Here is a 15592-nt window from a genome sequence, read left to right as displayed (position 1 = left end):
TCTAAGTGAATTCATGAACAAATAAATTAATTAGTAGTTGTGGCCAGAAACAGCTGGCTTGCTAGAAAAATCTTTAGATCATAGTTTATTTATGTTCATTACCCAGGGTAGTCATGTAAAATTATCATAATAAAATATGAATACAAAACTGCTCAAAATACTCACAAACAAGATTAAATGAACAATAAGGCTGCACAGTATTAGCAGTACAAATATTAGGCATTAGAGAAATTTCACTTCTGATTTGAAATCAGCTTGGTTTAATTCTTACCCTTTAAAGAGAATTTTTGGCACATTCCAAAAGATTTTGCTAGTGTGTATCACTAGCCTGAACTTATGAATGAAATTCGCACATAACTGATTCTGAAAGAGGGCTACATTGCTTTCATTGGTAATGCATGTAAATTAGGAAGTATGCAAAACTTCTGAGGTGGTACAAAAAGTGTACCAACACAAATGATGGAATCAAAATGCCAAACACTAGTGTAAGCAAAACAAATTGGTGATACATGATTACAGATGCCCATGTACCCATCTGGCAGCCCCTCTCATATGCCAGCTCCAAAGCAGTATCTACATTTGTAATGGCTGACCAAATCTTAGGATTCAGTCTGAAAAATGGACACAGTTGCAAACAAGAATGTATTCTTTGGCCATGTTTGCCCAAAGCCAATGAATATTTTGTTCCTAACATTCTGTTATGTTCTCTGGTTCTCTGCCTAATTTTTCTCTGTTCTTCAAATCATTTTGACATTTTGGTCTGGGTTCTCTTCATATTGGTTTTCCCTATTCTTGGGGTGATTATGACTCTTTGGTCTGTATCCTAGTTAAAAGTCATTATTAGACTCCTGCACACAACAAATAGACAATTAAACTCTTTGGCTGTTGCTTTTGGTTGCTTTTCTCATCATCTGTACTATAGGTAATTGAGTATGACTTTGAGTCATTGAATACTACTTCCCCTACATTCTCCATGCTGTTCTAATGTCATGTATCCAAATGTCTCCTTTCCAGCTGCATATCTAAACTATGCAGATGTCTCGACTCCTGTGTTTGCTTCTACATAAGAATAAGGTATCTGCCAAGTAGCCAGCTTCAGATGTGCTAGACGCCCACTGACAGGTGTTGTGAAATGCTGTGCTTCCCTAATGAGGGCACTAGACAAGAGTTGATAATGCAAGCCCTGACACTCGGAAAATTAAAATACTATTTAACTCCAGTTGCAGTAATTTTTAATCTTACTGTTATGCTATTTAAGCATTTTCACAGAGGAACCTTGTCTCCTGACACCCTGTGATTTCAGGGTCTATATTACCACATCCTTGTTACTTATATATATTAACTCAAAGGTCACTGTACATCAGTGTTGGGGGAAATACTTTTAGATACTATTATCTCACAATGAATTCATATTTTCCTCGTTTATATACCTACATTTTTGTTGCCTGAGGATTTCAGTTATGATACTCAAAACTGTCAGTGAACACCTGAGATTCCATAGTACTCCATTTTGTGGAATGTCATTATTTATTTATTTATTTTATTGATTTTTGTTTACCCGGACAGTCCGACTGGTACTCTTTTTCAGCGGAGGCCTTGGGAGAAAAGCTCCAGTGTCAACATAAATTACAACACACAATTTACTTCCATGGTAAAAGGTTTGATAATCATTGTGATGACTTATAAGTACATTCCTTAAGCATCAAATAAGCAGTATAACAGATAAAATATAAGTTGAGTGACTCTGTATACTTCCTGGGGCAGTGGTTCCATTTTGCAAAGGGACTGCTCAATACTACCCCAATACTTTCAGAATCTAATGGATAGGTGCTGACAAATTCAAAAGCTGTTAGGTCAGGAAATTTTGGGTTGCCTCTAGGGAGCCTGTAGTATGTCCTTGCAGTCGGAGTATAAAGAGTCATGATTGGGACAATAGTGGTAAGAGTAGTGCTCCAGAAAGGTGATGGTTATTCACTTTTACAGTCACTAAAGTGCTCACAAAACTAAGGCAACATGGTAGTATCATTGTTACTAAGATAATACTCTGGTAATAATTTTCGGCAGAAATTAAGATGGCAAAGGTTTATCCCTGGAAGCTCAATTCAAAACATATTCCAGTAATAAATAATCACCAATGTATGGAATATGTGAATTATACCATCTTCAATTATGAATGCTTGACTATGGCATGAATATTCTTTTGATAAAAAATGGCATCAACATAGAGGGCATTTAAACATTCCTGATTATACCTTACTCTGGGACCACACACATATAATATGGTGTAGAGAAGGTCATCAAGGATCTAGCCAAATAACTAAAGTAGAGGTCATTTCCAAACAATGTACATACCTTTGATGACTTAACTTCAGTAACGCAAGCTTATCTAAAGTAAGATCAGCCTCAACTGACTTGTTCACATTTATTATTGTATTTCCACAATACTGAGCTGATGTTTACATATCTATGCACTTCCAAAAGCATATGGAGCTGAATGTCAGTGTTATAATGATGAAAAAAAATCAGTCAGTAGAGAGACTTTCAGCTGTACTCCTCCTACTGTGTAGCAAAACCTCTTGAGAGTGATTAGCAATAATCTGTATTAATTAATTAGTATATTCATTCATTCATTCTCTCATATCTGCTTGGTATCATTAATGTCACCTTGAGCACATCTTGGAATATTTCTTCACATGGTCCATACCAGTAGCTACCGAATACTGTGTTGCAGGACAGGAGGCTGATGTTGATGGCAGAACAGCTGTTGATTATGATAATGCCGTAACACCTACTCTTATGACAGCCTCAGGATGTTGGCACACAGCTGCAAGATATACTGGCCGGTCTCCCCACTCCACATCAGATGGATAACTCCATAGGCAGTGACATAGGCTCATATATTGATATCATGAATAAATGCAATTACAAAGGGGAGGACATCATGTAGCTCAATATCTATTTCCTGTGCACAGCCTGAACCCCTTGATGAAGAGATTAACCTTTCAGAGGTGACAGTACCCACTGTCACACTTGCATGTAGGGGTACCAGGTGAAGACATATTCGACAGTTACCTCCAGAGACATGTAAGATCTTGATTGCCCAGCAGCAGATGTGCAGGAACATAGATCAAGGCCATGCTACTGTCACTGAGAGTCAGGTAAAGAATAATAGATTTATTGTCTGATAAACAATGATATAGGAAACCTACAGACACTGGACCTTATCCACTTTGGTTTTGTCAAAGGCAGATCATGCTGACTTAACCTGGAGGACTTTTTCAAGAAGGTCACTAAAGCTATGGATGAAGTCAAATCAATGCATGCCATCTGCCTTGTGAAGCAAAGCTCATCCCTAAGCATATTCAAATGCAACTTGGACCAAAGGATTGGAAATTTCAAATTTACCCCTAATTTGGCACCTATGGCACTAAAGGACAAGGGCAGCCTGTGAACAGTTGATGTGTACAAGCCTATATCATAACCATAAAATTCCATGAGGTGCCGATGCATGTCAGAAATATTTTGATAAATTTGGGGTAAGCTTAGCTTGGCTTATGATGGTTCTTGGGCTGATAGTCTAGTAACCACCCATGAACCTATATCCTTTATGTATATATCGTTAGAGTGATACCAGGTATACAAGAAGTAATTCACTAGTACATAGGAATGGTTGAGGCATGGGAGAGTACCATGATGATCTTCATGTGCAGTGTGTCTCCACACATAGCATCCATCTTAGTAAGGACTTACCATACACACACACACACACACACACACACACACACACACACACACACACACACACACACACACACACACGCACGCACACATGCACACACACACGCACACACACGCACACACACGTGCACACATGCACAAGCACACACGTGCACACATGTGCATGTGCACATGCACACACGCGGATGCACACACATGCACACACATGCGCGCGCACACACACACACAGAAACACACACAGACACACACACACACACACACACACACGTGCAAATATGCACACACATGCGCACACATGCACACACACACACACACACACACACACACACACACACACACACACACACACACGCACAGAGACACACATGCATACACGCACACATAAACACACACACACACACACACACACACACACACACACACACACACACACACACACACACACACACACACACACACACACTCTCTAGGGGCACATGGACGATGGAGTGTCTGCATGTGTGGTGGATGAGATGGCCACACATCACATCTATCAAAGCGTGTGGACTCTCCCAAAAAGAAGGCAGTCAGGCCTCATTAGACTTCCACAACATGTGTTAGCGACTCTCAGTCACTGTCTAGGTCCCACAACACTGTTTGGTCAATATCAAAAGGTTCCTCTACATCCATCAGATCTCGTTATTGGAGCCACCCAGCATCAAGCTCACAGGCCAGCACTTGCTTGTGATCTCTGGGACCATCACCCACACTGTCCTTTTAACTTTTGGCCATTAATAGTACAGGCTTTCCTCATTCAAAATTCACCTTGCATACAAGGGAATTGTTGTGATTACTCCTTTTACATGAAATACACACAAAAATCAATATCAAAGATAGATTTCATTACTGAAAAACAACTAACTTTCTCTGTCAACAGGTCAATGCAAACTTAGTAACAGTACAGTACATTGAAACACTCACATTATAGCCATATACTTGTTTTATAACACTTGGTATTCTGTTCTTCAATCAAATTCTGCCAGTATAATTAACATTTTTTTCCTGACCACTCAACACTGATAATGGTTAATGCATTCTGAAAACAAATGTTTGTTTATGTTAGAAAAAAAAGTGCCAATGTATGATCACACTGTGCAGAATGCAGCAGGAAGTAAACATCCTGGATGCAGTAGCAGGGCCATACTGAAGTTGCTCTAGACTTGTCCAATCAAAAGAAAATGGCTTTGAGCAGGCCAAATGCTCTTTCAATGACTATCCATGTCTGGGATAGGACAGTGTTAAAGGACTCTTCAGCAGATCACTGGAGGTTATGGACTGATGTCATTATCCAAGGTTTGAGTATATAGCCTGCATCATCTGGAAAACAGAGACGGGAGACATAACAAAATGGGGTGGTTACTCTGTACTACCTATGCCCCTCTATAGTTACAGATTAGTAGCAGCATAATCATTTGAACTTACTGACTGACCGCAAGGAATATTACCATGGAAGAAGAGGTGGTAGAGTGAGCTTGTGTACCAAATATGAGAATTGTGGGCAGTACCAGGATGCTGGTCTGACACATTGGTGATGCAGTCTCATGCCTCACACAAATTACATGGCAGTTGATGAAATGTTAGTCCTTCCTTTTCTGGTACTGCTCTCAGTTTGTCCTCATGGTTTCCTAATGGAACATGAGTGCAAAATATTGCATCATGCACTTCAGGAAAACATGCCATTCTGTAGAAAGCATGCTTGGTACTGGCTCAGTCCTTCAGTGAAACTGAGAACTAGATACTCTAATCAAAATGTGCCATGACTCTGTCTGGGAACTACTAAAGTATCTTTCAGTCAAAAGCCTCTGAATACCCAGTGTGTCTCTAGTTTGTCTCTGGAAAGTCTCCATGGCAAGTTTAGTATGAGGTATACATACTTTGGTATCCATAGGTATAGGAAGGCTACACATTCCTCCAGTTATTTCAGTGAGTAAAGTTTTTGTCAGTGAGTAATACAAACTCACCAAAGCCTATATAATATCCCTGTCTACTCTAAACCTATCAGATAGTACCTGTTTAGCAAAGCTGAGATGAGTAATCCTTTGTCTGCATCTCTTCCTCCTCTTTCTAGGCTGTCAGGTGCCACTTCAAGCACCAGGTTTTGCCATGACTAAAATGGACAACTCACACAGCTAGACTGGCAGTGAAAGCAAGCATCTATGAGGAATACAAAGTGGCTAAAAAAGGTATAGATTTCCTTTGTTTAATCAATCTGTACAAGGCGCACTTACACATTGAAAAACATCTACGAATCACAAAAGGGCAGAAAGAGACCCTTATTTGCATGGGTTTCTATTAGATGACCGAAGACGCATTCTTTCGAATGCATCTTGGTTGAACTTGACAAGATGAAATGGCAAAATGACGAAGCGGAATATAAGCAAATTCTTTCCCTGGGAAAGAAATCGCTTGGCCACGTCCGTTACTTTGCTGTTTTCGTCACTGTAGTGCGATCTCAGAGTTGGTATATTTAATTAGGGGGGTGTGGGGGTGAAGCCCCCCACTTTATGTTATGTTTTAAGTGGTTTTTTTTTGGAATAGCGATGTTTTTCCCTTGGAAAAAAAATTGCTGTTCTAAGCATTCGAGTTTGTAAGCTTTTGCTTACATGGTGTCAATAAATCATCGTTCGCTTTTCTACGCATTCAATGATTTAATATAGACCCATTTGCACAGGATAGTCCCAGTGTTTTCTAACTCTCCTTATTTACATCTTACTGTTTTTTCATTTGCATAAGTTTTTCTCAAACTGTTCTACCAGCTGCACCAAAGTACAACTTATATCTGTGAATTGTGCTTAAGCTGCCTTGTTCACAGCCTGCAGACATACCCAGCAGACTTATGTGTAATGATTATAATACCACCCCTAAATGTCACCAAATGGCACAAAATATATGACTATTCAAATACTGACCTAGTGTACCATAGCGCTACAGCCGTGCATACACCATGGCTAGCTGTATTAGCAACATGAATTATAGAACCCAGCATGCAGAATGTGACATAGTAGCCACTTGTATGGTATGTGTAATACAGGAAATGGACATTATGGACATGTAAGATCATTATATCTTAAAATCTGATGGGTTCAGCTGAAGGGCACCCTACTACATATTTTGAAAAATTATCAGTAAAGTTTAATGTAAGAAATTACAAAATTATTTTAGTTAAAATTCACTGTACATCTATTTGAATATCTGAAAAATGTGAGGCTTGCCAACTGTTTTCTTACTTTCCAGCACACAAACACACACACATACTGGACTTCTCAAAAAAAAGAAATATTATAAAATTAAAAAATATATATGTTTATAAAGATTTATCATATATTGAACTTTGTTTTCACGGTTCCTAATTTTATCCCAGCAAGTTCTGTCTATTCATCTGTAGTCCAATTGTCTATATTTATTGATTTATTTACTACACTTTGATAATGAAATGAGATAAATAAACACATGATAACTGGGTATGTGGGGCTGGTAAACAGGACCCTTTATAGCCATGATGTTCAACAGGTGAAATAATACTAAAGCAAATGTATACATCACAGTGTGAGTGTGCTGTGTAACAACAACAATGTAAATGTACAGTCCCCCTCAATGCACACACTAAATGTCCACATTGCCAATTGATGAGCACTTGTGTACAAAATATACAGTCCAGATTAGAAGGCCCCAAGTTTAATAAGTGCAACAGCAGAGAGAAATTGCAATGCCTGGTGCACAGAATTTATTTACAATAATTACAGCTCATAGGCACATTTATTGCAAATGAAGTATAGGATGAGGTAAAGTAATATTAAATGCAACTTTGAGATTGTTATGTGGTAACACTTCTAACCTTTTTCTTTATAGCAAGAGCAGGCAGATTCCTGTGACAGACTATCCTTTAGTTTATTATTAAACATGTTCTGCTGTGCTTTTTGTTTAGTTACTGCTCAAAGATGGTTCTAAATTGCAGGTGATGGCTATAAAAAAACTCTTTTCTTTCACCTCCAGCATTTTTTTTATCTGGGTCACTCAAGCGTTAGAGCTTCATTGTGTTAATCTCTCAGGGCATTGCATTGTTGTCTGATTTGTAGGTTGTTTTGTAATGGAGGGCAATATCCAAGTTTGATAATTTTGTAGATTTGAGAGGAAAATAAATGACATTATTAAGTGCTAATGTGGATAGTTCTGTAGTATGTGCTTCAGTTGCAGTTGGTAAGGAAGAGAGATAGAACTGGCAGATGAAAACATTAAAACTAGGTCTTGTTACAGCCAAGTGTAGGCATGGTGCAGTTAACATAATGCAGTTCAGAACTGTGTAATGCCTGCTATATGATATTTTCTGCCCATTCATTATCTGTTTGTACTTACAGCACTGTTTTGGAATCTGACAAAGACCTGCGACAGGTGTCTCTATCAATACTGGATGGCCTGCTTAATGACCTGATGAAAGAACTTTCAGTGGAAGCGTTGAGACAAAATGTCAATGCCTTTCTTGATGACCACCTGTTCATGAATGCTGTTATTGATTATATGGCTGATATGATGACTGAAGTCATAGCTTCAATGCTGCCTAGAATTGTAAGTAAAATTACATTCTGCTGTCATGTTTGAGAAGATATAGAGTGTGTCAAGTCATGGCATGAAACATATGCATGATTTATGTTTGTGTCACAGATAGCCTAAGAGCATTTTTCACAATTGGAAGTGTGACCTCATCCACAAGGAGTACCTGTCATCACCTATAATATCTCTACCTATTCTTTACAAGTGATGATTACAGATATACATCTTTAGCCAATTAGTAGCCTTTTGCGTGTTTTGCCTCTAGGTGTACCCTGTGGGAAGAGTTCAAAGGTCAGACAAACCCCTTGCTTTCCATTGGAACAGGTTGAATTGCTGAGGGTAGCAGTAAAGTGTGCTAAAAGAAACTAGGCTAGAAAATATGATTGAGGCTATGCTTAGACTGGAAGTTTCAAAGGTTGATTTTCCTCCTCTAAATTTAGCTTTGTTATGCCCATTCGGTATTTTCTACAGTACGGTTAAACAAACTTTTCTGACTGGAGTGTCAAAATCCTGACTTTTTTTCACTCTTGCAAACATATTCAAGAGACAGGAATATAAACTACTGGGAAGGCAGGGCATGGTTCTTGGATCTAGGCATACACATGAAAGCAAATGTATTTTCAGAGCATTGACTATATTTGTATTAATTAGGGACAATCAAAATTACTCTAGTTTACAAAACTCCCTGACAAAAAGATGAAAAAAAATGTAATGCCATGATGATAATGATCAATATATTGAAGTACACTCAAGTGATTTTGTTTCTTACAAGTTCTAGGGACTGCCTACTCTTTATCTATAAGATGTGAAGAGTTTGTATAATTATTATTTATTTTATACATTTGTGCCTCTTGCAGTCACACTCTGGAACTTCTGAATCAAAAAGAACAATTTAGACAAGGTCTTCGGACTACTAGTATACATTCCTACAGAAGTATTGGCTTCCATCAAAACCATTAGGCCAAAAATGTCAGTGTTTTTTTTCTGAGACTAATCTAATCTGAGGTTGTAGAGTCAACCTGTATTCCACACTTTTAGCTTGTAGTTATGTATATAATTTGTTATACACCTGATTGTCTGCATTGTCATAATTATTATTTTGAAAATCATGTGCCCCACATTATAATACAGTCAATCACAGACATCACAATTATACTATATAGCACAGATCAGAGACATGGATCAGATATATGAATGTTTGTAATCTTACAGTTATGTCTATATCATCATGAATTATGGATTTCAAAAGGGGTGGGTCAGAGACTTGCAACAACAGGTGCTTATTTAGGGTCTGAATCTGTAATGCAGACTGGCACTATCAAGTGTATTGCATCTGTTCCGAGACCCTATTTGCATATGTGCATTTATGAATTGTGCAGTGCATAACTGGACATTTGTGGGTGCTATATGCATTTGTCCCTTAGCACTAGTGAGGTCATGCTAGTTATACTTCACCTAGCATGCCAACTTTCTGTTCAGTGCAGTTTATCCAAGGACAATAGTGTCATACACCTTATAGAGTACCATATGTAATCACAATTCACTGATGATTTATGCACATAGTTCGAAAGACATATTGGTTTATATCTACCAGGGGCTGTATTCAATATTTTTTGAAGTAAGCCCTTTAGAGGAATGTTGAATGCTAACAATCTATATTATATCTTATCTAAATTAAATAAATTCACTCCTAACTTTTCACCTATATGTTCCCATTGTCCGGATCAATCAGCTGATATTTTACATGTCATGTGGAACTGTACTAAGATACACAACTTATGGTGTTCCTTGAGAGTAAGATTAGAGAAGATGGGATATGAAAAATCATACCTTACATGGGAGACAGCTATATTGCACATTAACATCAATCAACTTCCAAAAATATTAAAACATGTCTTTATTACGATGTGTGCCCTTATTACATTCTTTATTACAAATAATTGGAATGTCATGTCACCAATTACATGGGAAACTTTTAGCAATCTTGCTATCAAATATATCTCATCTCACAAATTAGTTTATTCAAAAACAAAAAACATACGCTATTACCAAAAATATTGGGGTTACTTACTAGATATAATTCTTGACAAATAAAATTTGCCCACAAATTGACATGAAAAGTTAACCTTTTAATAAGAAATGAATGTAGTATAACCAGTTTTCTTGCATCTTCCCCTTCTCTTAGTATATGTGTATCTAGATATTTTCCCTAACCATACAGTAAATGGTTGAATTTCTATCTTTACTTTCTATATAGACTATCCCCATTTCACTATCCCTTATGAGACCAAATGAACATAAGAATTCTCATACTTTACTTGACGATGTAGTGACTTCTAGTGTGTATATATATATATATATATATATATATATATATATATATATATATATAAAATTGTCTCGAAATGAGATTGTTGTCTGTTTTCTTTAGATATGTATTTGTATTGTTTATTTGTATTTTTGAGTTATTCTATTGTTGTTATTATTTGGAAAAAAAAAAATTTAAATAAAGAGATTTTGGGAAAAAAAAAAGAATGTTGAATATAAAAAAAGGTTTCAAGACCTGAAAGACTTGCAAGCAAACACATTGTTATATCAAGTATTAGTATGAATTCTGAAGTATTTTGGTTCATTGACCCTCCACCCCCAATCAATAGTTGCTAGTTTGAGTTCAACATCTGCAGCTTTAACATAATTCCATTTTTTTCCACTTGCATATCAGCTCATATTTTGAATGAAAAGGTAAGGAATCCTTGATTTATACTGTGTCTGTTATGATATATGCTTTTTTGACCTGTGCATGTAAAAAAAATAAATAAATAATAAAATAATAGTGTCACATGTATTGTCTGTTTGAGAACAGATTCAGGAGTCACAAGCAGAAGAACATGAAAGTAGAGTGAATGAAGAAATTCTTCCTTATATCCTGGAAACTGAAGATAGAACATTGACTAATCCAGCTGCTGGAAACCCAGATGATTTACATAGTCAGGTACTATAAAATCAGTATACAAGCCAAGAATAAATATGTTGCTTAAACATGTAATTCTTTTCCAAAGTTCATATTAAAACATTTTAATAGATATATTGCTCTATTTTACCTAGGACACACTATTGAAGCATCCAACTTTGTGAAGTTGGTTATGATGGTGGCAAGTTAGTGAGATGTTGCTTTTTTAGTGTGGTATAAATCATTGAGTTCAAGCTGTGTAACAGCAGGGTAATATGTGCCTTAGACCATCTGTCCCAACACTATTCATAAATCAGCATTAATCAAGGGGATTTAGTTGCAAGACATGATAGATGCCAATAATGAAAGGCGTGTTTTAGCAATAGTAAAAGGAGAAGGGCTATATCCCTAGCCTTCTATATCACAATATTTTTGCTCAGTAAATCTCATTTATTCTTCCATTTTTACACATCCTTGTCTTTGACTTGAAGAAGAAGAAGAGATAAATTGGTCTGTAAATTGTCATGAAAAAACATATCCCAGGATTCACGAAGCCTCCGTGTAAGAGTTATAACTCTTACACGGAGGCTGCAGTTAAACGGAATGATGTCAGCATGCTTTGCATATTCATGAGAGCATACTGAATCACACCTAAGTCCAACACGGTCCGTGTAAGACAGTAGGGGGCGTGTCCGTAGGCTGAGCCTTGCAAGCGGACACGCCCCCAGAAGTGTAAAAGTGCCCAAAGTAAACACCCACAACAGAGTCCACGGAAATGTGAATAAACACAACACAATACATGCCCCCACAGACTATGAACATAAAATATATATAAATGGCCATGTTATATCTTTTTTTTTAAATTGTAAAGATGTTTAACCGTGAGTGTGCTCGTTTGCACGGGCGTGCCCGTAGCGCAGCTACTGTTAGCAGTCAGTGGGAAAGCATATAAGAACTAAATATGCAAAATAAGCCAGGAAGCAATAGCATAGCGGTAGAGATGTTGGCTGAAGAGCAGGCATTCATGGTTTAAGCCCCCCACAACACCAATTTTTTTTTTCAAAATAAGCAGGAAACAAGTCCCTGACAAATATGTACACATAAAACCACAATTTATGTAAAATGTAATGAAATAGCCCATTTATATTGAAGACATGTGAGGTAACAAAAGAAGAAAAAATGCCAGATGTGCTCATAGCTGAGCTACAGTTTAACAGAGTAAGTGCTTGTGCCCGTAGATGAGCAGTGGTTTAACTGGCGCAAAATGAGTGCCCGTAGCTGAGCAGTGGTCTAACACGCTAAATCTATGTGCCCCTGACTGAGCTGAGCGTAATATGCGTGCCGATAGCCAAATCAGGCTTAAAGCAGCGTACCCCATTTGCACGGAGCTGCGCAACGCGCAAACAAGCTAAACGACGGGCAACGTTGAGCAAGCCGTATCAAAACTGCCTTTATACAGACACACCCCTCAGCATGTCTAGACAGTCATGAAAAATAAAAAGCAGTGGCCAGGTTGGAACCCAGGATACTATACACCATAGTCAAGGTACAGAAACACTAAGCCATGACAGCAGTACCTTTAAATGCAATAATAGCTAATATATAGGAATGAATACAAACTAGAGCATGACAATGCAGGTTTACTGAAGTTGATACAATTCCAAAATGGCCAATCACAGATATGTGCGGAAAAAATGGACTATATAAGCCCCATAGGCAGGAATACACAGCATAAACGATTGTAGAACTGACCTGCAGGCAGAATGACAGGAGTAGGAGAGGGTAGCCGCTTTCGAGCACAAAGGTGGGGTGTTGAGGAGTCTAGGTACATGGTCTGGCTCCTAGTCTATAATCATGAGGCCCAACTCATGCAGGGCCAGGTCCTCTGGGGAGCATACAGGGCTGAGGCGTGGGACCGGTTGGCTCATGATCTCACCAGTGCCACAGGGATTCCAAGGACTGGTGAGCAGGTCCGTCACCACCATGCGGACCTGAAGAGACGCAAGCAGGACCAACTGAACCTTTGGATCCAGGAGGCCCGGCAAACACCCAACGCCCCACTACTAAGTAACATTTAATTATGTATGTAAGAAATTAAACTAGCTGATATTATGGAGATGTGTATTCCAATATTACTTCATTTATATTACAGCTGCAGGTGTCTGTTCTGCGAACCGCAGAGCCTATGGCGATAGGCTGGTGCGGTTGCGCCACCAGGCAGGTCAGTAATCCACTACCAGTAACTGTAAAGAAATATAAAAGTATGACAGTCAGCAAAAGAGTGCAGTGTAGTCAGTAAGCAATAAAATCTGCAAGTAACAGTGTGAAGGTGTATGCAAGTATTGCTTGATTACAAAAGTGTGTTTTAGCCTGTAAGTTTAACCTAAACATGAAACTGTCCGACATATATTCTGAAATAAAAATGCCCTGCCTGTAAGAAAATAGTACACAACCTGCAGCAGGCTGAAAAGTATAGCTGCAGAAGATGATGAAATCACATGTGTGAAATATATCCCTGTGGAAATACTGAAACATGACAGAAGTGAGACTGCTGGAAAGGATTGTAATAACTACTGGTAAAACATGTCAATAAAGCCTAGAAGTACCATCCTGAATAGTAAAATGAAAGCAAGTGAGAGAGTGTGAGAAAGTGTCATGAATCCAGCAATACAGTAGTAATAACCCCTGAATAAAGTATACTGCAGTCAAGACAGAATGAAATGCATGTGAGATTCAAAACCAAACAGCAAAATCTGTTCAAAGTGTTGCTGCATCTGGAATGTGTGTCCCAAAATCTGGATATGTTGCTCTCAGTCTGCAATATGCAGATAGGATGTTTGTCTGATATACCAAACATCCACACTTGTATACAGCTATATAAAGCAAATGTAGCTGAACAAAGCTAGATATGAATGTGTATGAAGAACCATAAAATGTATATTGATGTTGCAGTAACAGTCCTATCACCAAGTTGAAATAGTTATCATATAGGAAACTGTAGTTAGAACAGTAGTGTGTATATAACTGTAGCTTTTAGAAATGTACAGCATATGTATTGTTATTCGAAGGTGTTAATATTACTTTCTTCACCCCACCCTATAACCACATATAACCCATTCCGCGTGAAAATGGTATGTGCAATCACAATTAACACCCCTGGACATTTGTCCTGTTGAGTCATATATATTTGCATGTCTGTTGATGCATCTGCCCTGTTCATACATCCACACCTGATGGCCTGTTGCCATCAATTAACCCTGCATGTTGTTGGACTGTGTATTTCTGTTCAAATTATGCATGTGTTATGCACGCTGTTAAATGGTGTGAATATCTGGGTGTTTGGTTAATGGGAATACTAATGCATGCTGTTACAACTAATTGTGAATGGTATTATATGTCACTAACCCAAACTGTCATGACATAATGCAAAACATAGGACGACAGGGAAGGCGGGTTACAGCGGACCCACCTCTCCCACCTCAGCTGGCGAGTGCACCTGGCACTAGTGCCGAGTCCGGACCCTTCTCCGGTGGCCCTGTGTCACCTGTGGGTGGAAGTGCTGCAGGGGATGGGGCTCGCCCCCCCTCTGCAAGTGTGGCCGGAGGAGAACCACCACTCACCCTCCGTAGCGTCTGGACTGTGGTGCGTAGGGAGATTCGGGACTCTGTTCTTGAGCCCCTACGCCAGCTCAAGGCATGGGTGGCGCAACTAACGGGCATGCCTGTTGCCCCGCCTACACAGTCCCCAGCACAGCCCTGTCCTGGGCAGTGAAGGAACAGTGGCAACTGCCTATGGGTGGGGATATCAGTTCCACTGTTGCCATCTGTGGGCTCATGGGCTCTGGATATCCAAACCTCCGTCCCCGTCAATTGAGTAACCCCCCCACACGTGTCATACACCGCCCCTGTATGCGTCTTGTTTGTCTTGTCTGTTTACCTACCCAACCTACCTCCCCAGCTGTACCGACTTCCTTCACCTGACATACCACTCTCACCTGAAAAAAAAAAAAAAAAAGGGCACTCTGTACCCACAAAAAAATTATGCCCCATACATAGCTGCCCATTCCACACACATGTCTACTGGACATGGAACCTATCAATTACAATTGGCTGTACAACAAATGTTATTGTTGTCCTGACACCTCTCTCAGGGGTGGAAGGTTTCAAATGTCACACCAATTACATACATATGCACAGCTGTTGCTGATGTAGAAATGGGCAGCTATGGGCCTTACCTACATCCCTCCTGCACATCCCAAGCTTGTTTCCCTACTGTCTTACCCTCTTTGTGACCCCTTTTTCACCACTTTCCTGTCTC

General features: G+C 38.8%; 1 protein-coding gene across 1 annotated transcript in view; it reads left to right on the top strand.

Moving 5' to 3' along the window:
- Window positions 1-15592, top strand: part of LOC122808102 — a 447249-nt gene that overhangs the window by 330870 nt on the left and 100787 nt on the right. The window contains exons 8-9 of the mRNA XM_044079073.1: window positions 8133-8340; window positions 11189-11317. Coding sequence (XP_043935008.1) covers window positions 8133-8340; window positions 11189-11317 — 337 coding nt within the window. The remainder of the gene's footprint in view (window positions 1-8132; window positions 8341-11188; window positions 11318-15592) is intronic.

Source organism: Protopterus annectens, chromosome 8.part0 (genome assembly GCF_019279795.1).
Source record: "Protopterus annectens isolate FY-2018-M chromosome 8.part0, PAN1.0, whole genome shotgun sequence".
Lineage (NCBI taxonomy): Eukaryota > Metazoa > Chordata > Ceratodontiformes > Protopteridae > Protopterus > Protopterus annectens.
This window is presented reverse-complemented; position numbering and strand designations above follow the sequence as displayed.